Source organism: Trichoderma atroviride, chromosome 3 (genome assembly GCF_020647795.1).
Source record: "Trichoderma atroviride chromosome 3, complete sequence".
Taxonomy (NCBI): domain Eukaryota; kingdom Fungi; phylum Ascomycota; class Sordariomycetes; order Hypocreales; family Hypocreaceae; genus Trichoderma; species Trichoderma atroviride.
Genome location: NC_089402.1, coordinates 5,417,451 through 5,442,114, shown reverse-complemented (window position 1 = coordinate 5,442,114; position 24,664 = coordinate 5,417,451). Strand labels below are relative to the sequence as shown.

The 24,664-nt window shown below is 49.9% G+C and overlaps 10 protein-coding genes across 10 annotated transcripts; 5 read left to right on the top strand and 5 right to left on the bottom strand.

The window, feature by feature from the left end:
* Positions 1 to 723: 723 nt before the first annotated feature.
* On the bottom strand, positions 724 to 1,221 carry TrAtP1_007126 (uncharacterized protein; the record flags this gene model as incomplete). The annotated part of the gene is made up of 2 exons (XM_014082093.1): positions 724 to 1,100; positions 1,155 to 1,221. 2 exons carry the CDS (start codon positions 1,219 to 1,221, stop codon positions 724 to 726), a joined length of 444 nt encoding a protein of 147 aa, XP_013937568.1.
* Positions 1,222 to 3,451: 2,230 nt separating this feature from the next.
* On the bottom strand, positions 3,452 to 3,688 carry TrAtP1_007125 (uncharacterized protein; the record flags this gene model as incomplete). Its single annotated transcript, XM_066113392.1, has 1 exon — positions 3,452 to 3,688. One exon carries the CDS (start codon positions 3,686 to 3,688, stop codon positions 3,452 to 3,454), a length of 237 nt encoding a protein of 78 aa, XP_065969478.1.
* A 1,210-nt stretch (positions 3,689 to 4,898) lies between these two features.
* Positions 4,899 to 6,905, top strand: TrAtP1_007124 (uncharacterized protein; the record flags this gene model as incomplete). The annotated part of the gene is made up of 3 exons (XM_014082095.2): positions 4,899 to 5,572; positions 5,626 to 6,287; positions 6,346 to 6,905. The coding sequence occupies 3 exons, from the start codon at positions 4,899 to 4,901 to the stop codon at positions 6,903 to 6,905; spliced, it is 1,896 nt and encodes a 631-aa protein (XP_013937570.2).
* A 582-nt stretch (positions 6,906 to 7,487) lies between these two features.
* On the bottom strand, positions 7,488 to 9,016 carry TrAtP1_007123 (uncharacterized protein). Its single transcript, XM_014082096.2, has 3 exons — positions 8,656 to 9,016; positions 8,140 to 8,595; positions 7,488 to 8,079 (listed from the first exon to the last, which is right to left on the bottom strand). Exons 1-3 carry the CDS (start codon positions 8,791 to 8,793, stop codon positions 7,720 to 7,722), a joined length of 954 nt encoding a protein of 317 aa, XP_013937571.1. The 5' UTR covers positions 8,794 to 9,016; the 3' UTR covers positions 7,488 to 7,719.
* A 1,686-nt stretch (positions 9,017 to 10,702) lies between these two features.
* On the top strand, positions 10,703 to 13,424 carry TrAtP1_007122 (uncharacterized protein). The gene is made up of 5 exons (XM_066113391.1): positions 10,703 to 10,970; positions 11,026 to 11,157; positions 11,212 to 11,466; positions 11,528 to 12,591; positions 12,654 to 13,424. The coding sequence occupies exons 1-5, from the start codon at positions 10,838 to 10,840 to the stop codon at positions 13,293 to 13,295; spliced, it is 2,226 nt and encodes a 741-aa protein (XP_065969477.1). The 5' UTR covers positions 10,703 to 10,837; the 3' UTR covers positions 13,296 to 13,424.
* Positions 13,425 to 15,776: 2,352 nt separating this feature from the next.
* On the top strand, positions 15,777 to 17,359 carry TrAtP1_007121 (uncharacterized protein). The gene is made up of 2 exons (XM_066113390.1): positions 15,777 to 16,016; positions 16,114 to 17,359. Exons 1-2 carry the CDS (start codon positions 15,947 to 15,949, stop codon positions 17,277 to 17,279), a joined length of 1,236 nt encoding a protein of 411 aa, XP_065969476.1. The 5' UTR covers positions 15,777 to 15,946; the 3' UTR covers positions 17,280 to 17,359.
* Positions 17,360 to 17,375: 16 nt separating this feature from the next.
* TrAtP1_007120 (uncharacterized protein) lies at positions 17,376 to 17,749 on the top strand. Its single transcript, XM_066113389.1, has one exon. It carries the CDS (start codon positions 17,445 to 17,447, stop codon positions 17,652 to 17,654), a length of 210 nt encoding a protein of 69 aa, XP_065969475.1. The 5' UTR covers positions 17,376 to 17,444; the 3' UTR covers positions 17,655 to 17,749.
* Positions 17,750 to 18,416: 667 nt separating this feature from the next.
* Positions 18,417 to 19,823, top strand: TrAtP1_007119 (uncharacterized protein; the record flags this gene model as incomplete). Its single annotated transcript, XM_014082099.2, has 2 exons — positions 18,417 to 19,006; positions 19,097 to 19,823. The coding sequence occupies 2 exons, from the start codon at positions 18,417 to 18,419 to the stop codon at positions 19,821 to 19,823; spliced, it is 1,317 nt and encodes a 438-aa protein (XP_013937574.2).
* A 480-nt stretch (positions 19,824 to 20,303) lies between these two features.
* TrAtP1_007118 (uncharacterized protein) lies at positions 20,304 to 21,639 on the bottom strand (the record flags this gene model as incomplete). Its single annotated transcript, XM_014082100.2, has 2 exons — positions 20,304 to 21,490; positions 21,552 to 21,639. 2 exons carry the CDS (start codon positions 21,637 to 21,639, stop codon positions 20,304 to 20,306), a joined length of 1,275 nt encoding a protein of 424 aa, XP_013937575.2.
* A 217-nt stretch (positions 21,640 to 21,856) lies between these two features.
* On the bottom strand, positions 21,857 to 24,495 carry TrAtP1_007117 (uncharacterized protein). Its single transcript, XM_014082101.2, has 3 exons — positions 24,473 to 24,495; positions 22,630 to 24,418; positions 21,857 to 22,562 (listed from the first exon to the last, which is right to left on the bottom strand). Exons 2-3 carry the CDS (start codon positions 23,470 to 23,472, stop codon positions 22,038 to 22,040), a joined length of 1,368 nt encoding a protein of 455 aa, XP_013937576.2. The 5' UTR covers positions 23,473 to 24,418; positions 24,473 to 24,495; the 3' UTR covers positions 21,857 to 22,037.
* Positions 24,496 to 24,664: the final 169 nt, after the last annotated feature.

Genomic DNA, 24,664 nt, shown 5'->3' with positions numbered 1-24,664 from the left:
AACGAATATGATGGATGAGATATCCCGGAAACAAAATTTACCATAATTTGTCTTGATATTGTCTTTCATGACGGAGGAGCACTCTATTTGTCCATGGCGCCCACAATTAAACATACAACACGGCATCTTTAAATTGGCACATCATGATTGACTAAGCAAGAGAACATGAAGCAAAGTAAACAACGAGACGTTCTCAACTACGGGAAAAAAAAATTATAAAACTTTAATTCATGCGGAGGATTCATTGAAAGATTAAAAATGTGGCTATTGAAAGTAAATATGCTACTTCAGCTATGCTGCATCAAAAATTGTCAATTACAAAATGTTTGTGTACGTGTACCCAATACACATGTCCAAAGTAATCATTACCGTATTCTGCGACTTTTGCATTCTTCAATATCACTTTGAACATTTGCCTTATGAGTTTATATAAAATATATCAATATATTATGGGCAGAGTGAGTTACTCTTAAGTTACAGACGCTCTCTCAAGAGTTGAGGTTGTCTTCACTCAGACCGTGATACAAGATAAAGTCGTAAATATGCATAGTATAGTAACTAATGCCACTTTAGAAAGTAAAGTTTGGGCTATGTGGAGCCGTAGTCTCGCAAAACCCGTAAAAATAGTTTCCACACCAGGCTATAGGGTGAAGACACAAAGCTTGACTTGTCTTTGAAACTACGTAAAGGTTCGCTCGGCGGCCCAATAGCAGATACGACTGACTAGAAGTCGTATTTATGGAGTTCAGCTGCAGATACGCCGCAGTTAGACACGTCGACTTGAGTTGCCTCCACATCAATCCGGACTAGCTCGCGAGCCTGGCCGCCTGTAAGAGACTGCATAGCGTTCAGAGAGAGAACAAAGCCCGAGTCGGCTCCGTCAATTGCAAACAGTGATACATGCTCATCACCATACTCGAGCTTCCAGCAGGAGAAGCACTGAGCATCACTGGAGCCACGAATTGCGTCGATTCCAATAAAGTCCAATGCATCTTTCTGAATCTTCCAGTCCAAGTTAGGCATGAATCCGGTGCCCTTTCTCCAACAAGCGACTTCACTCAGCGAACGAGAGGGGTCGTCGTAGAGCGAATTGAACGTTACTATTATGTATTAGTGTCAGATGGACCACGCAGTAGAATTTATGCAATATTCACCAGAAACAGTTTCCGCAGAAGCCAAGCTGATAATAGCAGCAACTTGGCAAATGCCCAGCGGCACCATCTTTTTAAGTTTTCGATAGAGTTATGTTTAATAGTTGGTTAATTTGACTTTCTGAATATCAGTGGTTGTTAGAAATCTATGAGTTGCAAATCACAAAGCAGAGTGGCCAACAACCCCAGATTTATCTAAAACAATAATGGCCTCATCAAGAGCCATTATACAGGGCTGTGGCATCTGGCATACGTCAGTAGTGTTGTTTTCATTAGTCCGTGCACCGCCTTCACGTTCTTCCTTCATGTCCTACTCTTCGTCGGAGGTTATCCTCTTACTGCGCCAGTTGTCGTGATGATTCTGCATCGTGAGATGGAGAGGCCTCCAGGCAACCATTGTTAAAAGGACAACATATCATGATCATGTAGATGACAAGCTGATTGTTTTGTAAATTGAAAGAAGGTGTGACGTAACATTCCAAAGAGACATGTCGCGGTATGCCGCTTGCCTTCCTATTTCACTTTGCGCTTCAAGTAATGTAACTGTTCACTAGCATCTAATCCACGGAGTTTCCATAATCATGAAGACCAATAGTTAGGGAACACCCAATGATGCATGTCAAGGGATATCCACATGTGCGAGGCGCGTCCACTTCTTCTGGATAATGGCTTAAGCGACTAAGCGCTGGAGTGTTTGCTTCGATTAGTTCCAGCTAGCCTGGCAACTAATGATTTTGTTTCTATTCATATTCTCGAATAAAAGAATATTATTCTCGGGCTATGGGTTTATCAGATCGGCCAACGAGCTGCGCCCAAAAGGCTGATGTGGCCGCCGTATTCTTTTAGTTCTAAAGTGATGTGGCCGCCGTATTTTTTTAGTTCCTAAAGAGACGTGCTTTCTTTCATTTCGTGCTTGAATTTCTTTGTAAAGAAGTCTTACTGTTCTTTACTCGGCTATTTCTCTTTTTGAAACATGAGTCAACCAGCGATATCACCGTTGTGAGTCTGTCTAATTCTCAAACCTTGTAAGCTGTGAGCACCTCAGAAATCGTAGATGATGCAATGAAATCACGTGCTTCAAGATATCTAGAGACAGATATCATTTCAATTGATAGAATATTAATCACCTAAAATGCCATGTTGGTGCCTGGGACGTCAAACCCGTCTGGTACTGAGTGGGTAGGAAAAGGTCGTCGTCATGACATACGTACAACCATGAATCCGCCGAGCAGGGGTGTTTGCTTTGGTTAGACTATTTGCCTGCCGCTGCTAAAAGCTGTTAGCTCCCAAGCTTGGCACTGGCTAAGGGCTATAGAAAGAAGATAGATCCCTGCGATATCTACGCACAAAAGGCTATTTATTCAGCCTCTCTTTACGAGCTTACTTTAGTAGCATTTTCTGTTACAATTCTGTTGGTTCAAAGGACACTTGTCGTTGTAAATAGTTCTTTGGGCACATGGCCCGCGTGACTCTCTATCCCCTGTCTTAATAACTCACAAAGTACTCGACAGGGCACAAGGAGGGTGTGCGGGTTTAAGGCAGGAAAAAGAAGAGGGAGAGGCGCAGCATCATGGTGTTGTTAATGCAATGCCCTTTATGGCCATTCAATGCCACATTTGAAGTTTTCCTCCAACTCCAACTGATCATTCACCGAGGCTGTTTCTTTGACGGGGCCTGCACTGCCACGATGCCCTTTTGCCGAACGACGACGGGAGTGCACAGGCCAACAAAAGCCACGCGTATTCTAAAAACTCTATTAGTATAAATATCTATCCTATTTTATACTCTTTGCGACAAAAGGCCAGCTCGATGTTAACTCATCAGACAGCCAAAGTTTTATATGTTCGGGCCCTCAACAGGATCAATTATGCTCCCGTCGAATTGAAATACAGGACCTTGTTGCTCTTCTTGGGCCATTTCAGATTAGCAATGGATCACTAGGATCCTATATTGTCGACACCATTATAAGGAGTCGCAGCATCATTCTTTGTGGCTACCCTAATGGGGTTTGAAGCAAGCACCAGACTCATTGCTTTCACAGTCGAACAAATGACGGCTGATATGCACCTCTTCCTCGATCTTACTGAGGTCGAAGAAATCGACGTTCTTGAATTCAGTATGGTAGAATGGAAACTCAGCTTGCTGGATTAAATGCGCTGTAAACCATTCGCGCCAGAAAAGTGATTCTCTGCTTCACTAGCCCCAGTTCTGAGGCACACATGGCACATGAGCAGAGCTCTGAAAGGTTCTGGTGCTACATACGGACCTATCACAAATGCGAATTCTGTCTTTTCCTATGACTAAAGGGAAAAGATGCTGCTCGGAATTACTGCGAGAGGATTTATGAACTCGGCATCGGGCGTTCCGGCGAAGAGCATGCCAAAAGCCTTGTCGATGGCCTTCTTAAGAGAGGCAACGGCATGAACACACCACGCAATGGCATCAGGGGATTCGTTACACCCGAAATCTTTCAAGGCCTTGACGTGTATGAGAGACTCGGAGGTCCGAAGATGTCCGCTTAGGTTGCAAATAGTCATGCGAGTTAAGCTCGTCCATTTCTCGTGCCTAGATACCCGTTGGTTCCACTTTCAGTGACACCTTTTGGGGTAGTTATATTTACATTTACTTCGTCAAAGATGACTATATGCTCCCTAAATCCAGAAGTAGACGGTTTTTTGGAAAAGGGTTCCATCGTGTACCCAAGAAGTGGTCAATTAATCACGCAAAGTTGGCCTTCTGGTTGTACAAGGTACACGAATGGCCGACCAAGCAGCTGCATCTCACATATGAGCCCGCTCTACAAGATAAAGGCGCACTATCTTGAGATTTGTACGAATGGCAGTATCTCTGGGAACCAAATACAGGTTAGGCAAAACTCATCTCGTAGCTTTGATGTCTTTTAACTAAGCCTAAACTAATAAATCTCTTCCAAACATTTATGGCACAATCGGACACAGTGCTTGGTGCAAAGAATATTATCATCTCGTTGCTTTCCCGCACAACACTTTTTGGAAGACATCACGGTAAGTCTTTCGTCGAAGACGCAAAGTAGCATGTGCTAGAAGACAGCAGTTGCTTACAATGCGTGACCTTGTAATAAGCGCAGTAGTTCTTCCGGCACTTTCTCTAACTTTTGTTAAATATTAAGCCCAGCAAGTTTTGTTCGCAAGTAAGAGTAAGGCTTACAGTGAATTATACAAACATGAAGCATTGGAGCCCATTTTGACGCTATAGTACTGAATTATGTTTGACAAGGTGAATGCTCCCGCAGAACTGGTTACCTCATCTCATCATTTGTCGCCGGAGAAATTATTTCAACGAATAGTAATCACATGTAAGAGTCGAGCCACTGAAATTCTTCTCAAAATACCCTGACAGCCGTAACAACCCTGTCGCTGCACACCTACAGTATGGCTGAAGATCGCAAATGGAGCTGCTCTTGGCATGCCACTATGCTGGACAAATAGTATCCTGCTAGTAATACTATTCGCCAAATCGCACGAATAGCAACCCTGTTTGCCGACCCATACTAGGGAAATACGAGTTGCCCTATCTATAATCAGTAATTACAGGCCCATGTTCAAATGCTGTTTTCGATATAATCCACCTTTAAATACGAGATTTCCATGCACAGCAACAAGCCTGGGTCGTGTTGCGGTGTGTATAGCAACAGCATCAGTATAAACAAGCGTTGCGCCGTTGTATTTCGATGCCTGCTCTCAAGTAGTATCATCGTCCTCTAATACAATGAAGCTATCGACACTATCTACCGCCGTGGCCATTGGCCTATCCTCAATCGCCCAGGGAGCGTCGGTGGTGCATGAGAAGAGAGACCAAGTCCCTCCCGAATGGACAAAACTCGGCCGTGCAGTTCCTGATACAGCGATTGAACTCCGTATTGGCCTGAAGCAGAGCAACCTTGAGCACGCCGAAGATCTCGCCAATCAGATTTCCCACCCCAAGTCTGAGAAATATGGCAAATTCCTTTCCGCACAACAGGTCGTTGACCTATTCGCCGCGCCACAAGAGGTCATATCTGAGACTATGCAGTGGCTACGACAAGGTGGAATCAATGGCAATCGCATCAAGCCAACCGCCGGTCGAAACTGGCTCAAGTTCAACACGACAGTAGCCGTTGCCGAGAAGCTACTAGACACAACTTACTACACCTATAGGAACGAGGAAGAAAGCGTCGAAGTGGTTGCCTGCGAATCGTATAGCGTTCCGGAGGATATTCAACCCAACATTGACTTGATCATGCCGACAATTCAATTTGAGACCAGAGGCCTTGCAGCGAGCAGCCGTGGGCTTAGCCGCCGAGACACCTTTAGTCCCAAGTTTCGGGTTCTCGACTCTGTGCCGCATCCCAGCTCTCTTGCCAACTGCAGTGAGACAACAACACCTGCTTGTTTACGAGCAATGTAAGACTCTTAACATTTCTGTTGAAGTTGGATTTCTTCCTAACACATTATAGATACGGCCTACCGGACTCGGGCGAGGCTGTTGAAGGCAACAGCTATGGCATCGTGGAATTTGCCCCTCAGAGCTTTAACCAAGATGATTTAAACGTCTTTTATGCCAAATACGCCTCCAATGTTCCGAATAACACCGGACCCATCATTGACGGCATCGATGGTGGTTACTTTTCGAATGACTCTTCAGTAGATACTCGTGGAGAGTCAAACCTTGATCTGTGTTACGCAATTGGTCTTGTTCACCCTCAACCGGTTACGCTCTTCCAAGTTGGCGATAACGATCCTGTCCAACCGGCGACTAACAACAACTTCCTCGATGCTATCGATGGCGCCTATTGCACGTATGAAGGCGGCGATGACCATGACTGGGATGCAATTTACCCTCATGACGGCGAGCTCTCAGGAGAATATCTTGGCCAGCCTGATTGTGGAAAGTACGATGCCACCAAAGTCATTTCCATCTCTTATGGTAGCAATGAAAACGACCGCCCAATCTCCTACAGAACTCGCGAATGCAATGAGTATATGAAGCTTGCGCTGATGGGAGTGACTGTCCTATTTTCGTCTGGAGATACCGGCGTGTCAGGCATCAGCGGCAGATGTCTTCTTCCAAATGGTGCATGGACACCTCCAGGAGCCGATTACGGCCGGTTTAACCCAAGTACGCATATGTATTCAGATGTTGCTTTAATGTTTCTAGATCACTAACCATGCTGCAGTGTGGCCCGGAACCTGCCCTTGGATTACCTCAGTTGGCGGCAGTGCGTTGCCTGAGAACGGCAGCGTCACCGACAAGCAGGTGGCGGCTTATAATTTCGGATCTGGCGGTGGTTTCAGCAACATCTTTGCCCTGCCTTCATACCAAACAAATGCTGTTGCGGAATACTATTCCAGCCACGATCCCGGATACAACTCTTCTATTTACAACAACACGCAACAAGTGCGAGGATTCCCCGACTTGGCCGTCTCGTCTCAAAGCTTCATTACCGGACTCGCAGGCGATTTCATGGCCTTTAGTGGTACTTCAGCTGCAAGCCCACTGTTCGGTGCCATGATTACGCTGATTAACGGCGAGAGAATCAAGAGTGGAAAGGGATCAGTTGGCTTCCTCAACCCTGTGCTGTACAGTCATCCGGAAGTTTTTGATGACATCACGGAGGGAGCGAATCATGGATGTGGTACTGATGGGTTTCCTGCCGTTGAAGGCTGGGATCCGATTACAGGACTCGGCACTCCTAACTTTGCCAAGCTGAGGGATCTTTTACTCAGTCTGCCATGAGCTTAATGTTGGATATCGTCTTTAAAGGGATATGCAACTGCTTGGAAAGGGAAGCGATAAATGTGCCATAGCGCAAATCTAGTTGATAGAGATCTACCAAGAAAAGAGAACTTGCTGAAAGTCTAAATATGCATAATTTGTTCGTATTCTATTTCACAATCCCCACTGTAACTCTCATTGACCAGTGGATGGAATACGATGTGAGCAAGGGACCCTAACATCACAAAGCCTCTAGTTTCGTTTCCTTACATGCAGCTCTGTACCCACCTTGTTAATGGGGCCGTATTGCAATCCAGATCTTTGTAGGGCTGAGCCGATTTACACCAATACACAGCATTAAGATGAATCTGCAACCAAGACTTGTCTAAAATTCCAAGGTTATATATACGCCAAGTCAATAACAATACACTAACACACGGTAAAGTACTAGTTGCCGATCAGCATATCAGTTCACAGTATTCTCGTAACTCATGTCAGCATGTTCTCCCTGCGAGCCGTGGCTATTTAGCGCTATAGGGTGTCCAAGCAAACATAGGCAGAAGACAATTCCCTCTAGGATTTGAGAACGGCAGTACAATATATGCGTGAACTAAAACAAGTAGTTTATTTGGGATATAATCAAGTATAAAATCTCTAACATCAACATGTACCCGACGCCAGAGTATTGAACAGGGTGGGCAACTCGAGTAAACCTTGCCACCGGGAATGAACCTAACCAGTCTCAAATCCAGATCAACGGCAATTCTATTCTAAGACAAAAGGATATATTATATATATACATTGTGTAATTTCTGCAACACAAAGATTACGGCCGTTAGCCTTGATGGCGATAGGGTTCGTACGCAGTGTTGGTGTTTGCAAAAGTAGGTGCTGGTGCAGAAGTATGGCCGTGATGAGAGGCTGCGCCGCCATTTCCGAAATCGACCTTTTCGTAACTGCCCTGGACGGGAGCGCGTCGAGCTTCGGTACGGCCCGAGCAGCAACATGAGCTGAAAAGCCAGAAGAATGTGCTGACCATGGACAGGGCGAGAGCGAGCCACGACGCGGCAAAAGCGTTGGCGCCCAAGCTAGACTTTACGCCATATTCCTTGAGCGACGAATTGAAGACGCCAACGAGCGTGGCAAAGAGAACTGTTGAGGTGATGTTTGCCGCAATGAGGAAACCGGTCGCGACCTGTGAGATGTGGGTGTTAGTGACGAGGTGGTTGATTGAGTAAGATGGATCTGGACATACCGCAGACACAATGGTTGTAAAGATGCTTCCAATACGGCTGAAAATGGCCGAAATGCCCACCAGCAGTTGCACAACAATGGTAGCAAATGCGAGTACGTACGCAACAAACATCCAGTGAGAAACCTTCTGGTATGTCTTCAAGTTGGACTGGAGGTGAGAGGGGAACAAATCGTCAACACCGCTAACGTTCAAGTGCCAGACAACAAGCGGATTGAACCAGAAGCTGCCCACGGGCTTGCTGCAAAAGTCCACGTCAAAGCTGCCGCTGTGCTTTTCTCCCTCGCAGTAGCCGAACAAGCCAACGTCGTAAAAGTCTCGTAGTTCAGACGCCTTCTCTGCCTCTTCGATGGCTGCGGCAAGCTCTTCTGTAGCATTGTTCATAGCATTCGACGTAAGATTCAGTAGCCGGTCTCCGAAATTACTTGCTTCAGCCGCAGTGACATTTGACAGATCAGCCTGTGATGATGGTTAGCAATTTTTGCCGAGGGGGCATCTCCGTGAGGCACCTAAACTCACTCTCATAAAGTAAATCTTGTTTAATGTAGAAGAGTCTTCATCAGTAGATCCAATGCCCGCAAATATGAGGGCTACCAATGAGCCTATTGTTAATAGGTATGGCAGCCCAATACACGCAACGCGGCCTGCTTTGCCCATTTTCGAATAGATGGCAATACACCGAATGAATGAAAGACGAAAACAGTCAACGTTGAGAGCAAACACTTTCTTCGCAGATATTATGCCACTCTAACAAAAACAACAAAAATGACGAGACGCGAGCAGAGCAAGTGTATATGATATGATGTAAATATTTCTGCAGCGAAAGGCGCCATAATACTAGAATAAATGAGCCGCCACCATCCGTTTGACGCCAATGCAGAGCTGAATCCTATTTGGCAACCCTTGGTATAAAATTAGAATCAGCCTAGAAAGCGGGCCGGTCATGGTCATCATGGGCTAAGCCACGCCAGCATCAAACCATCTGACAAGTGGAGCGTGAAGAATCCCTATGACACGACGAGAAAATTAGGATAAGCATAGTCACTAGCAGACCGCCCTGGTATGGAGTTACGCGTTAGCATCTCCTATTGGAGGACTAACTGGCGATAGTTTGCTGAGCTGGCTTTGCAAACGCCTATATCCGGCGTGCAAAGTTCATCAAACCGGCAAAGATAGGCCGGAGTTAGTTGACAATGTGGACCAGGAGTAGCTTGGGTAAATATCAAATATGGGCAAATAGGTATTAATAATCGTATAAGATATCAATGCGCAAGCAAGCAAAACAACTGTGCTCCGTAGATCGATACATGTTGGGTTGCAATTCTCGACATTGCTGCAGGCCGTGTCATATTATAGTCTTTCCTTCCAAATATACATCCGGAATCGATGTCTGAAGGCGCAGTGAATAGTCATATGGCAGATAGTTTGGCATCTACAGGACGTGCGCTTCTTGCCCTCGCCTTTCGCTTCTCTCGGCTGTGAGTGAGCCGCATTCTACATCCGAAAGAGGCTTTGGTTCGTGAGATAGGATCCATTGTTGTGAGCTAGCAAACGCACTACCCACTAGATAGCATCCTCTTTTCTTGCTAACCATTTATGGTATTTGTACGCATAGCGAGATCTCATCCCAAAAGTTGCTCAGCCTATCCCTTCCATTATGCGTCGAGACTCTACTCACGCACGCGCCTGAATAGTTACTTTGTAGCTACCATCACTGCTAGGCAATAGGCTGCATATCCATGTTATTTCCTCGCCACTAATATCACGTAGAAGCTGCTCTTGGACGGAGCTAACCGAAAAGATTCCACGCAGCCTTGTCTGCCGAGTGAGAATACAGATTGTAACCCCCACAAGAGTAATCACTAGCTGAAATTACAGTCGATCCCAGATTTAAAAACAGATTTAAGCGTGTTTTGAAGTCCTACACAATGGCCCAATTTGCCGCAAATCGCCGCACATTGTGAGGTTGGGCTGCGCTGGCGGGACGCCGTCAGCTCAGGGGTGGATCGTGATACTACACACAACATTATCTCGACTTTTATGACTCTTTTGAGGAAAGTCCATCACGCTTTGAAGAAAGACGATTCACTCCAACGCAGTCGAGCTCTATGAGCTATACTGCTGGATAGTGGAGGTATCATGGCCTGGGTTTCTTGCTTGTTAGTTAGGACATGTCTTTGAGATCCGATAGGTAGTGGTAACTCCAGTCAGTAGTGAAGAGCAAAAGGCCATGGAATGTGAAGAATAACGTCGTGCTGATTCACATCTTCTATTCTCGACTACTGTTGTCATGACTAGTGATCCTATTCCTGATGCCTCTGCGGCTCTAACCTAGCGCTTGGTCTTGTGTTGTGCCCTAGCTTGAAAGTTGGGCTGAGCTGGCGGGTCGCCGTCAGCTCAGGGGTGGCTGGTGGGCTGTAACGATCATCACGCCTCGACTTGCTCCGTACAGCCCCATGGAGCTCTTTGGGGAAAGATATGGGGCTAAAAAAAGAAACGTAGGTCCGTTAGAGCCGACTTATATTAGCTTGCGATGAAGCCGTTGTTGGGATAAATATCTGAGAGTCAACAGCAGTCACAAGTATAGAAAGACTATCGCTGTGCTCCTTTGATACCATTTTCTTCTCATTATTGCATCGCCTTGTTGGTTCTATAGAGCGTTTGGTCTTTTCATTTTCTTCAACTTCAGCTTTTGGACGTGATGTCTCCCAGGATATCACGACTTTCCGCTGTCGCGGCCCTTGCGGCAGTGGCAAGCGCTGCCACGGCCTCAGTCAGTGCTTCCAAGCCTGCTGAGCCCTGTGCGCAGATTGCAAAATTGACAGCAGCAGGAAGTGAGTTTCTGTGCCCTTTGGCAGAGCGTTATACGACAGTACTGACACATCTTAGCCGAGGTCTTCTCCAGTCAACTTGCACTGGCCTGCCTGGAATCGATACCATTCAAGTCCGACCTCGCAGTGAGCTTCATTGATGAGTATAGCAAATACCTGCAATGGCAGTCTACCATTGAGATTCTCAGAAGTATGTCTCATGCTGTCTCCTACGTTGTTGTTGTATATCCCTAACCGAGCTCAGATCCACCCATCGGCGCTATATCCGCAACAGTCGATCTCGTTGGCGGCATGTCGACTATTCGCCAAAGAGCAGCTTCGAACCTTTACAAGTCTCAGTACGCCTTTGATCAGGATTTGTTTAGTCTCATAAGCTCTGCAAACGACGGCCATCTGGCTCTTTTGCCTTGCTCATTTACCATGAACTTTATAAACGTGGAGGCTTCATTGGCATCGCTTTCTCCCGATGGAGCGACTCTTCCCAAGCTCTATACATTGGGTGCGTATATCGCTTCTTGCCACATTCAAAAGCTTTTAATCTAACGAATTACTGGCAACAGACGATGGCATACTACTAGCAAACGGCAACAAAGACGTATCTCCTGTAACGCTCATCAATGGAGTTGGCGCAGAGGCATTCGTCGAACAGCTCAGCAACAGCGCTGGTTTTCAAGATCCCGATGCCCGGTACAACAGTTTAACAACCAATGTCCCACATGGTCTGCTAGGTGGCGACAGCACAAACTTTGGTACTTTTGCAGAGTACGTGAGCTTCCCGGGAGTGCACGAATTCAACATGACCTTTGCGAACGGAACCCAAGCATCATTTCCGCTCACAGGACGAGTTCGGTCTTCGGTTGGAAATTTCACCTTTACCACTGGCGAAGAGCTGTTCGAGGCAGTTTGCACTCCTACCACTACTGATTCATCGAGCAAAAAGTTCAAGAGAAACGGAAGCATGGCGGAACTCCCCAAGAGGGAGGCAGATGCGAAGCCTCTTGCAGCACCGAGCGGATTTCCCAAGCCTGTTGTCCAAGACCCCAACAACCTCATGGTAGGATATTTCCCCGAAGAAACAAGCCTCAAGGACGTTGCTGTCATGACAGTGGGATCCTTTGGAACGGGAGAGATTAGCAACGAGGAGATTATCACTTTTGCCGTAAAGGCCCAGGATTTTGTTGAAAAGTCTGTCGCTGCCGGCAAGTCCAAGATTATCATCGACGTGACTGGAAACCCTGGCGGCACTGTCGTCTCAGGCTTTGCACTTGTCAGCATCTTCTTCCCCAACATGACCCTCTTTTCTGCGACAAGAATCCGCTCTGTGCCCGAAACCCAATACCATTTTGAGGTTGCCAGCCGCGTCACGGATCCAGAACTCAAGGCGCAATATGAATCAGCGGGTTTCCTCATCTCATCAATTCTTCAACCAGACCAGGCCACAGGCTTTGCTAGTCAAGGCGACTTCTTGGGTCCTTTTGATACACTTGGTGTCCCCTCAACGGCCATTTCGGCTGAAGAGAACTTTAAACTCAACAACGCGACGTCAACCCCCATCAACATTTTCGGCACAGGAGGAGTGCTCAACGGTACGGAACCGCCCTACAAGCCCGAGGATATCATCATTGTGAGTATTTCATGTCCCTGATTTTCTCTTTTCTTTTCTTATTTGCTAACACCCTCCGCTAGCTTACCGACGGCCAATGTTCCTCGACTTGCACCGTCTTCATCAACCACATGATCCCATACGGCGTGCGTGTTGTTGCAAACGGTGGCCGCCCACAAGTTGGTCCCATGCAGGCGATTGGAGGCGTCAAGGGCGCTCAAGTCTTGGAATTGGATAATATTTCCCAATTCACCGCCTTCACGAACGAGGTTGTCCAGAATGCCACGGATGCCAAGAAGCCCATCTTCACGTCAAAGGAATTGGACGCGTTCAAGGACCATATCCCTTTGACGCTGGATCAATTGCCATTGAGAATCGCCTCGGGAAGTGTCAACTACAGAAACGCCTTTTCTCCGTTCAACGACGAGGTGCCTACGCATTTTGTCTACCAACCCGCCAACTGCAGAATATTCTATACCCCTGAGACGCTCCTCAAGCCAGATGCCAACTGGGCCAACGTCGCCAACGCGATCTGGGGCAAGGGAGAGTGTGCCTTTTCTATTGCGCCTCCGCCACCGCTCCTTTCCGTCAATGACAAGCCCTCTTCTACTTCGTCTTCTAAGCCGGCTTCTACCACAGCTGCTGGTAAGAAGAAGACCCAGTCATCCGCTCACAAGGCAGTTGGCCTATTACTGGCCATGGCAGACGGCCTGAAGCCACAGTAGACGATTTTTGTTTACGTTTGTTTTGTATATAATATATTTTTTGGCGGATATGCACCCGTATAGATGGGGTTTACATATTAGATTTATTGCATCAGATAGCATTTCAAATTTAGTTCATTTACAACTTCATTTTTAGTACAGCCACATCCAGTTGAACACCTTGTGACTAAATATGCTACTTTTCGCTACGTATATTAGGCAAAAGGATGTACTAAGAGCGGCTCATCTTCATCAGAGCTAATCAGCCCAGGGCAGCTACTCCCTATTTGTGGCTCTGATGCATCATGCAATACCGTATTCCCTCGCAAAATTGGACTTTAGGTATGGATTCAGGTAATCTGGTATGTATCTTCTGGTGTGATTTATATTTTCTATGTGTTTCTTACTAGAAGATACATATAAGACTACCTAAGTCCATGAACAAAGTCCAGTCTGCAGGGTCAAACGGCAACTTGGACTTTGGCTGTGGCCCGGTAGGATCCTAGGTACCAAAATTCGCTTTTCCTACTATAGAATAGTCCCTATATAACGCTAAGCAACGTACTTTGATACGTACCTAAAGCCCAATTTTGCGAGGGAATACGGTACTAATAAACTTGCTTGATGCGAGACAGCCAACATATTTTGGGGGGTCATGATGACCCATAATGTTCAACTCTAAGTTTAGAAAGCTGATTGAATTTGTAACACAGAATTAATATGTATGCTCATGTCAAATAAACAAGCAGACAAGGCTGTCGAGAGTAGCACGTGGCTGGACAGCTTTGATTCAGCTAAAATACTTCTGCACATGGTAGGAAATACCGTATTTTCAAGGGTACATTATTATGCAGGTATGTCCAATACCTACTATAAGTAGACCTAATGCGATATATAACACCTAATCAGTGATAATTGGTAATTTTAGTAGATCTATATAGATCTCGCAGATACATCTGCTAGCTCTTCTTGGGTAGAGTATCGGGCATCAGTGTAAGAAAGACGAGTGACGCTCGTGTTGACTTATTTGACCCTCTTTACATCTATATCGAAGGAGACAAAGCAGCTTCGTGTCTATGATCTTGATCCAAGACCAGGCTGTTCTAGTCATACAAACAGCCAACACCCCAACGGCAAACTTTCTGCTCCAAATACAAGACTTGGACAATCTCCGTTTGAAGAATTGTTGTGCCAGCTGATACTACTACGCAGCCTCAACCAAGGGCATTGAGCTGGTAATTCAAGGGCGGTTCTGCACACGCGGAAACTGGTCTTCTCAGAGTCAACAGCTAGTATAAGAGGACGTGTGGGGCCAAGAAACGATTCATGCTATCGAACAGCACCAGTGGCGCCTAATAGTTACAAGTTACCAAGGGTTTGTTGAAGGAGGGAAACGCGGTAATAAGATATACTTTTTCTAACAAAGGGATCTCCAATAGCTTCTGCGCGAGAAACCAAGCTCAGCTAGAACTGCGGGGCCAAATTTTCCATGAATCCGCTTCAACCATTCCATATCCTCACCGAATTGTGAGCTTCTACAGCATCTGTGAAGATGGAGAAGAAGTCTTTAGCTGAGGGAAAGTACGTGTAACTCGGGACAAGATCCCCGAGGTGCAGCATTAACTCCAGCATTATTGAAGGCTAGCATCTCCATGATGCACATGTAGCCATCCGCAACCGTCCACAACAGGCCTATGGGAAGGCTACCCCTTGCGCAACTAGATTGCTTATGCGGCGGTTTGGCATGTGCCCGTGTAGCGTTGGATGTCACCCCGGCCATGGAATTGAAGCTGACTGGCCACAGGGAGTGCCCCAAGCTTTGGAGATGGCGCCTTGTGACCGAGATACTTCCCAACCGTGTGTTTGTTCTCATGCGTTCAACAACCAACAGTCTCTCTACTGAGTCGCGAAAAGCTCTCTTCACCTCATCCAGGAGCGGGCAAAAACAATGATTTACTAATAGAGATCATTAGTAGCATAAACGCTCTGCCCTCATTGGCGGGTAAATCCATCTCAGCGCCACCGGCATCTCGGCAAGCCTCCCAGCGAACTTGTTAGCTCGGGGTGGTTCTGAGCGAGGCCCTTTTACTCAATCTCGAGCCTTGGCCGAAGAAAAAAGTGTCTGGGGGCCGTGGCGTGCGGGGACTTTGCTCCTCATGCGGGGAGTTTGCTCGGGATTGGATCGCTTAGCTGCTTCTTCCTGATTTGTTGGTGCGGAAACACAGGCGCCGCGCCCAATCTGTGCTCCTCCACAAAGCCTTGCCCCAGAACCCCAGAATCTGTCCGAGTGCCAGTATGGGGTATCATGGGGGTTGGAGGAGGCCAGCAGCTACCAGGAAAAAGAAGGTGAAAAATAGGTACTTGTACTTGTTTGTGGATGGAGACTGAGAGAAAAGGCCCTGCTCGTGGTATATCCACCTTTATCCCGCCAACGGATGAACAGCTACGTCAAGTTAGTGTGCCACTCCGATATAGTATTGCATGACCAGCCTGCTCAAGGGTGGTGCTACTCACTTCCCAATGAGAGTGAGGAATGCAAAATTAAAATACATGTTCCAATCATGTGCTCGGCCGTGCCTGTGTATATATGAAGGGGACCAGACCCCCTCCAGCTCGTGTAGAGGACTCGTTCTTTGTTGTTGCTGGGAAGCTGCACCAGAACAGTCGCCACAATGCAGTTCTTCAAGAATTATCGAGTCTATGTACTCACATCGGTGGCCTACCTGGGCTCGCTGCTCTTTGGTACGTCTTCTCTCGTCTTTTCACAGAGTGTTTTACTTTATCCCTTCTCTCAAGCAACCTTCACAAGACGAGCACTGCTGACTTGTAAACTCCCAAGGCTATGATACGGGTGTCATGGGCAGTGTGCTCGCCCTCAAGAGCTTCAAACAAGACTTTGGCCTGCCTACCGACTCCAGCGGCTTCTCCTCATCCGAAAATGCCCACATCGCATCCAACGTAGTTTCTCTCCTCACAGCCGGCTGCTTCTTCGGCGCCATCACCGCCGCATTCATCAACGAACGCTTCGGTCGCCGCTATGCCCTCATGCTCTTCACCATCATCTTCCTCGTCGGCGCAGCCATCCAGACCAGCGCTTCACACTCGATTGGCCAGATCTACGGCGGCCGTGTCATTGCCGGTTTCGGCGTCGGAGGCATGAGCTCCATCACCCCGGTGTTTGTCAGTGAAAACTGCCCGCCAGCCACCCGAGGCCGTGTCGCCGGTCTATTCCAGGAGTTCCTCGTCATCGGAAGCACATTCGCCTACTGGCTCGACTACGGAGTGGCCCTGCACATTAAACAGAGTACAAAACAATGGCGTATACCCGTCGGTCTCCAGCTTGTGCCAGGCGGCCTCATGCTCTGCGGCCTCTTCTTCCTCAAGGAGTCGCCCCGGTGGCTCATGAAAAAGTCTCGTCACGAGGAGGCTCTGCGGTCTCTAGCCTACATTCGCAACGAGGCTCCAGACAGCCCCGAGGTGCTCAAGGAAATTGCAGAGATTCGCGCCTCGATCGAGGAAGAGATGGCCCTTACAGAGGGCGTGACCTGGAAGGAGTGCTTGAAGAAGGGCAACTGGAACCGCTTCGCACTGGCTTTTGGAATCATGTTTTGGCAGCAGTTTTCCGGAACCAACAGCATCGGATACTATGCCCCCGAGATCTTTGAGACAGTTGGCGTCAGCAGCACAAACTCGTCGCTGTTTGCAACTGGAGTGTACGGCACCGTCAAGGTGGTTGCCACGGCCCTCTTCCTGATCCTCGGCATTGACCGACTGGGCCGCAAGAAGAGTCTCATCGCCGGTGCCATCTGGATGGCCAGCATGATGTTCATCATCGGCGCCGTCCTCGCAACGCACCCGCCGGACCCAAAGAGCACCAATGTTTCCTCGGCGTCCATCGCCATGGTTGTCATGATCTATCTTTACGTTATTGGGTATTCTGCGTCATGGGGGCCCACGCCCTGGGTCTACGTCTCCGAGGTAAGAAGCGGCTCATGCAAAACTTGACGATATACCACCTGCTGACGTCTTTTCCCTGATACACAGATCTTCCCTACCCGTCTACGTGAATACGGCGTCGGTCTCGCCGCCGCAACGCAGTGGCTGTTCAACTTTGTCATTACCGAAATCACCCCCGCGGCCGTCAACCACATTGGCTGGCGCACCTTTATCATGTTTGGATGCTTCTGCTGCGGAATGTGCGCCTTTGTCATCTTGTTCATCAAGGAGACCAAGGGCCGCACGCTGGAGGACATGGACGTGCTGTTTGGCCTCGTCAGCGAGGACCAGCGCCAGGCGGACGTGGAGCATGTGCTCAACAAGGGCGTCGAGCTGGAGCATGTCGAGCAGGAAGTCCATGTTGCCGCCGACAAGGCCGTGTAGTTGAGGATGTTATGGCGATGATGATGGTTGTTGTTTTTCCGTATGAGGAGCAGTCGGCTATAATTGTCAGTGATACCAATTTTGTTTACATTTATGCTGTATTTTACATCATCGCAGAACCAGTGCATAGTATCCAAAGCTCTTCCTGTCCATAGTGCTCGCGTAGTGTCTGCATTGTCAAGTCCTTGGCTGTTTCAACGTGATAAAGTGAGCCTGTCGGGATGAAACCGCCTGGCTTGACCATGAACCCGGAATAACGCTTTTCCCTGGCCTGGGCGCATGGACGCTTCCTCCGTCACATCACAGCCCAGATAGGCAATGTCACAGAGAATGCGACTCTGGCACCAAAGCCAAAAGGCCAACGTCTCCTCTACCGCCAAATGCCATTCACCGTGCTTGATATCGACGCGACTGTTGGTGCCATGAACTGACACGGAACACGCGAAGAAAAAAAAGAGCGAGAGAAAGAAGAAGAGAGCATATACGAGCAAGGCAAAGCGGCCAAAAGGGGGACATTGACCAGCCAGTAAGTGAGTGGTTGCCTTGAAGCTGGAGTGTTGTGTTTTGCGAGAGATCAATTGTCCTGCATTCAATTGATGGACGTAATTAGCAGCCAGCCAACCGCAGACTGGACCAACGCCACCGGCATGATCTTCGCTAACACCAAAACAGCAGCCAAAATTAAGCGCCGCTTATCGCCCTGATCTGATCCCAAGGATCATTAGCGGTGGTGCCATTGCCTGTGCCAGCCATTAAAGGGACATGGCGCCGTCAAACGCCGCCGCGGGCGCGCTCTTCAGTCCAGCATCGCTCAACCTGCCCACCCGCGAACGAGGCCGAGATCGAGACCGAGACCGCGACCGAAGCCACGACCGCCCCGACCAGCAGCTGTCCGTGGTGCGCTCCAGCAGCAAGGAGCGCAAGGCGTCCTTTTCGTCGCTCAAGGCCTCGCTGCCCGGCTCGCGACGCCGCGCCAACAACGCCAACGCCAGCGGGACTGCCACGCCATCGTCCAACGCCAACGGCAACGGTGTCACCAACGCCTCTGCGCCGCCTCTGCCCGACTACGCCCTCGCCGCGGCGGCCAAGATTGTGGCCAGGGACAAGGACCGCGACCGGGACAGAGATCACAGGGACGCCGCGGAAGGCGCCTCGGCCGCAGAGCTGGCAAACACCATGATCCCCCGCGGCTCGGCCATGACGGCCATGACGCCTGCAACGCCCATCGAGGGCCGCCCAGGCATGACGAGCACCATGTGGGCGCTGGCGCAGGGCGAGACGCAGGTGCTGCATCACCAGATCACGGAGCTGGCCCAGAAGCGCATGTCGACGCTGGACTACCTGCGGAAGGCGTGAGTGCCGTGTCCCCCCTTTTTCCTTGTACTCTTAATACGACTTTCTGATATGACTTGTCGTGTGAATGACGGCTAACACGTCGACAGCCACGAAGGCCGCGTCTACTGGTTCAACACATACCTCTTCGACAAGCCCGACCTCTCGCGAATGCCCAGCTTCGACCCCCGCAAGCTCTCCCGCAAGGCCACAAACTACCTCCTCCTCGGCCTCTCCATCCCCACCATCCACGACCTCTACTCGTCCACGCCGCTCGAGTTCCTGCGCTGCCTCAACGCCCTGCTCGCCGAGTTCGACTCCTTCCAGCAGCTCCACGGCGACTCCTCCAACGCCGCCCTCAGCCGCGCCCGCCTGCCCAACATGTTCCGCCGCCCCGGCATGAAGACCCGTCGCTCGACATCCGCCGACGTCACCTTTGACGACTCCGGCTCTGGCCACCAATCGCCCGCCGCCGGCTCGACAAACGGCGGCCCGGCCCCGGCGGTCATGAACTTTGCGGCCTCGGAGTCCGACCTGCTCCCCGGCGAGGAGTACACGTACCTGCTGACGCCGTCGCTGCCCTTTGACCCGGACTTTTTCGAGACGTTTGCGACGCTGTGCGATGTGCTCATCGACTGCTACACAAAGTTTCTGGCGCTGGTGCCGTCGGCGAGGGAGTGCACGGCGCCAGTGGCCGAGCTGTTTACAAAGGCGGATTCCAGGATTCGCAAAATCATTGTGCAGGGCGTGGTGAAGGACTTTGAAGACCACAGCAGGATGCACGTCAAGTCTGAAGTGGCGGGCATAGGCAAGGTTGTGCTGGGAGGGTTAATGTGAAGGTCTTACATTGCAAGCGACGGCATGCCTGTTTTGATGATAATTTCTTTTTTTGTTTTTCTGCCGTCTTTTCTTCTCTTCTACTGTACGATATTGGAATTACGACACTACCTATTGCAAACGGTTGTCTTATTTGGGGCTATTTGGGAAGCGGCTCAATCATCTGGAGTTACGGCGGACAGAACACTCATGGAATAATGGTGGAAACATGCGTGTATCTACCTGGAATGTTACAAACAAGCGGAGATGTTTATATGCGTACCTAGTACCTCTATAATTGGTAGATGGCTCAAGACGAAAGCTGTGAATCGCCGTCAATGGGATCTATATACTGAGAATACAAATACATGTGCCGTTGTTCCATCTTTTTGGGAACGGGCATCTATACATGCACATATATGTAGAGAATATTATACAAGGTCCATCCATAGAACAAAGACGTACATGATACAGCCCAAGTCATCATCTTACACTCATTGCTCATTTCTTCGTCCTGGCCTCTTCCTCCAAAACCAGCAGCTCAACCTCCCTTGCCACCAGCCACTCCCTCGCAGCCTCCATCACTCTATCCAGCGTCTCCCCTCCCTCCAACACATTCGGCAAGTTGTGCACATCCAGCCCAGCCCTGTGGTCCGTACACCTATCCTGGTTGTAATTATACGTGCGGATCTTGTCGCCTCGCGTGATTTGCGCCTGCGACAGCACGCTGCTCCGAAGCTTGGCGGCCTCCTCCTCGCGCTGCTCGGCCCGCTGCGTGGCAATGCGGGAACGGAGCACCTTCCATGCATCTTCACGATTGCGCTGCTGCGAGCGATGATCTTGCATGGAGACGACGGTGCCGGTAGGGATGTGCGTCATGCGAATGGCCGACTCGGTCTTGTTGACGTGCTGGCCGCCAGCACCCCGTGCCCGCATCGTCTCAATCCTCACCTCTTCCGGCTTGACGTAAAAGTCGCTCTCCGGGTCATCGACGTCGACGTTGTCGCCGCCAGTGCCGCCCTCGGGAAACGAAGGCAGCACCCACACGGCCACCGCGCTCGTGTGCACCCGGCCTTTGCTCTCCGTGCTCGGGATGCGCTGCACGCGGTGCATCCCCGCCTCGCCGCGGAAAATGTCGTATGCGCCGGGATCCTGGATCTCGAGAATGGCTTCCTGGACGGGCTGCTCGCCAGAGGAAGAGGACTGGTCGCCCGCGGCCTCGGCCATTTCGTACTTGAGCACGTTGGCGCGGTAGCCTCGTCGCACGCACATTGCCTTGTACATCTTGAAGAGCGTATCGGTGAAGTATCTGCCCTCGAGACCGCCCGGCCCAGGCCGAAACTCAACCATGCAGGGCAGATCGGCAAAGGCATGTCTAGGCGTAAGGCTCTCCTGGAGCCTCTTTTCCAACAGATCCAACTTTGCTCGCTCCCCCTCTAATTCATCCCGCGCAATCGACGCCAGGTCCGGGTCCTGCTCTGGATCCTCCGCCATGGACGCAAGCTCCGTGATTGACGACTGGGCCTTTTCCCAGGCCCGCAGCGCAGAGGCTACGCGGCCCAGTTCGCCCGCGCGCTTGGCCTTGCCGGCGTCGAAGGAGCTGTTGAGGCTCTTTTGCAGGTCATCGTGTTCTGCGGAGAGAGATTGGGCGCGACGGAGGAGGCTCGGGGCCAGAGATGTGGAGGCGTCTTTTTGAGCGTTTCAACAGTCAGCTAGAGGGAGAGTCTGCGATTTGCGATTGCAGCGCACCGTTGGAGGAGAAGCGGACAATCTGCAGCTGGTGGGAGCGTCGCAGAGCCCGGAAGCAGCTGCGGCAGATCCAAGGCGCTGCTGACATTGTCCACGGGCAGGACAGCTGTGATGCTGCGGTTTTGGGGCGGGAAAGTTGAGGCTTGATGCTGTTGGAGATTTTTCAGATTGGCGGGGCAGAGGCACCATGCTCTACACCAGTAGATTTGTAGCACTGTAAGCCTGTAATCCTGCATCTAATTTCTCAGTTGTCTCATTCACAATTATTATTTTCTATAAGACCACATGTTAACATAAGGCGTTGTAATTTGTATGTATCTCTATTCATTAACGATTAAACTGCTCTCCCGGTATTGTAGCGGGGTCTTTCATAACATCATCTCAGAAACTCGAAGCTCTATATACTTGAACAAACAACAAAATGCCATGCTTTTCTTTCTCGTTCTCTTTTGATGATTTTCTTCACTTTTTATTCATCAATCAGTTTTATGCAGACGCCACGTCCTCTTTGCTCCTCAGCTCCCGCTCTTTCGTCCACCTCGCAGCCATCAGAAACGCAGCTCCAATCAGCAAGCACACACCTCCCCAGATCTGCGAACCGATATAACGCCCATTCGCAATAACAATCAGCTTTCCTGCCAATGGCGGCCCCGTCAGTGCCGCAACGCTGATAATCGAAAAGATCATGCCGATTCGTACCCCGGCCTTGCTCAGATCCTTGGTCAGGCTGGCCGTAGTCGCCGGAAACAGAGCTTGCACGCCGGCGCCGAAATATCCAAAACAGGCAACCCAGGCATAGTCTCCGCTGATGGAATCGACACCTGCCCACGCAAAGATGCAGATGGCCGTGCAGATAATCGTGGGGATGAAGACGTTGACGGCGCCAAAGTATCGGTCGGCCAGGTATGCGGGTATGAGTCGTCCCGGAACGCCAACCACGTTGATGATCATGAGCATGTTGAAGGACGTTGACTGAGATCCGTGAAGCCGGTCGATGGAGTACGAGCGTGCCTGGAAACAAGGCCGGTTAGAACATTCCAATAACATGACATAGCAGATGAATGAAGAGGAAACTCACATAGTCGTACGCAAAATAGGTTGCCCAGAGCGTGAAGAACATGCTGATTCCAAACAACACATACGTCGCCTCCTTGAACGCCGCCCAGTCCACCAGAGCGCCCGACTTGCGCGGAGGCAGCCTCGGCCTCACCAGCAACAGGATAATGCCGCTGGCCACCAGCACCACCAGCCCCATTGCTCGCACCGTCCATCCAAAACCAATCTTGGGCATCAGCTGCTGCGCAATCAGGGGAAAGATGACGCCTCCCGTGGCACCGCCGCAAGCCGCGCTCGCCAGCGCCAGCATCCGCTTCTTGGAGAAATACGTCGACACATGGGCAATTGTTGGCGCAAACGTGAGGCCGCAGCCGATGCCCTGGCACAGGCCCTGCGCGAGAAAGAGCTGCCAGTACTTGGTCGACACGCTCGTTGTGAAGATGCCCACCAGCTGCATCAGCAGACCCGCAGCCAGGACGTGTCTGAGATATCCGGCGTCAAAGGCGCGGCCGGAAACGGTGCCGACGAGGAAGATGAGACAGGCCTGCATGCTTCCGATCCAAGACACGGCCGAGGGCCCCAGGTTGAGCGTTTCCACGTAGTAGGGCTGGAAGATGCCGTAGCTGATGGTGTAGCCCCAGACGTTGAAGACGACGAGATGGCCGGCGACAACTTGGAGCCATGCCCAGAGGCCGCCGTCGGGAGGAGGTCCTACGGCCGGTCCAGTGGCGGCTGGCGCTTCAGGGCCCAATTCCCGTGCTTTTTCGTCCGTCATGTTGATCTTTTGCTCCAGGGCTACATCGTCGTCTGTTGAAGACGCTTCGATGAATCCTGCGTCTGTCGTTGCCGGCGGTGTAAGTGTCATGATGTCAGTCGCCAATCCAGGTATCTGACAGGCCCAAGTTCTCCAGGAGAACAAACGTGTTCCTTGTAGTAAGAGCCAAGTGATGAGAGCCTGATTGTCGCTAGAGTTTTGTTTTTCGAGAATCGTGCCGATGTCGCTGCTACGACCCTGGAGAAGGATGATAAATCGGGAGGAATGCGACGCTTACATATAAGCCGAGACAAGTGAAGCGCTCATGACACCTTTGCCAGCGAAATGGAGCCACTACATGCACAGAAGCATTCGAGAAGCAGCAATCATATACAAGTGTCTGACAAGATGTGTTGGACTACGAGTTTCTGGGGTCGAGCCATTGATATTGGAAATCCAGATGCGGGCACAGCCGTCCGATCTCCGAAGTCATGAATGCATCGCCGCTCAGTGTCTTGTGGGGGAACCCCGTTGCTTGCTAGACGATGCGCGGGTCCAGTTTTCTCCAGCCGGAGAAGGGAAATCCTGAAATAAACCGACAGAGATGCCAATTACTAAAAGATAGCATCTAAAAAGCGAGCTTGACCTTGCACCCATTGGCCAACCAACGGCATGACCAAGACTTGCCCGAAACGGCAATATGATTTCCACGCACAAATGGTCCACGGTAAGGCGTGTCTACACCCAAGCCAGCCTAGCATCGCATTTAATTGCCGCTCAAATGCCGCTTACAAGCCAACAAAAGCGAAAAGTAGCGAGCATCTTTAGCAGTGACGGAGGGCAAAGTCCGTCGTCCAGAGAAGAACCAACCGCTTTGTACGGGGTAAGGCGCATCTCATTATGTAAATCCCATCTTATCAAGCGGCATAAGCGGGCAAAGCGGGATTGACGGGTGAAACGGGTTGGGACGAACTAACCGCGGCAGACTGACTCGAATTTTGGAGATTGAGGCGTCCGAATCGCGGAGAAGCAGATGATGGGAAGGGAGCTGTGTCAGCTGGCATGTGAAGTGAGTAATCAACTTTAAAAAGAAGATTAAAAGAGATCTTACCCGTGTATCAGATCTGTATACAGAGTGTCACTTACTTCAATGCTACCACCTATCATGCCGGAAGAAATATTCAGCCCTGTGGCCCATGAAGAGAGAACTAGCTCGCCTCGGCTACAAATGGCTGACTAATGCATCTTCACCTCGCACTCTATTTGCCATGTCTCAATGCGACAAGACCAGCCATGACAATTG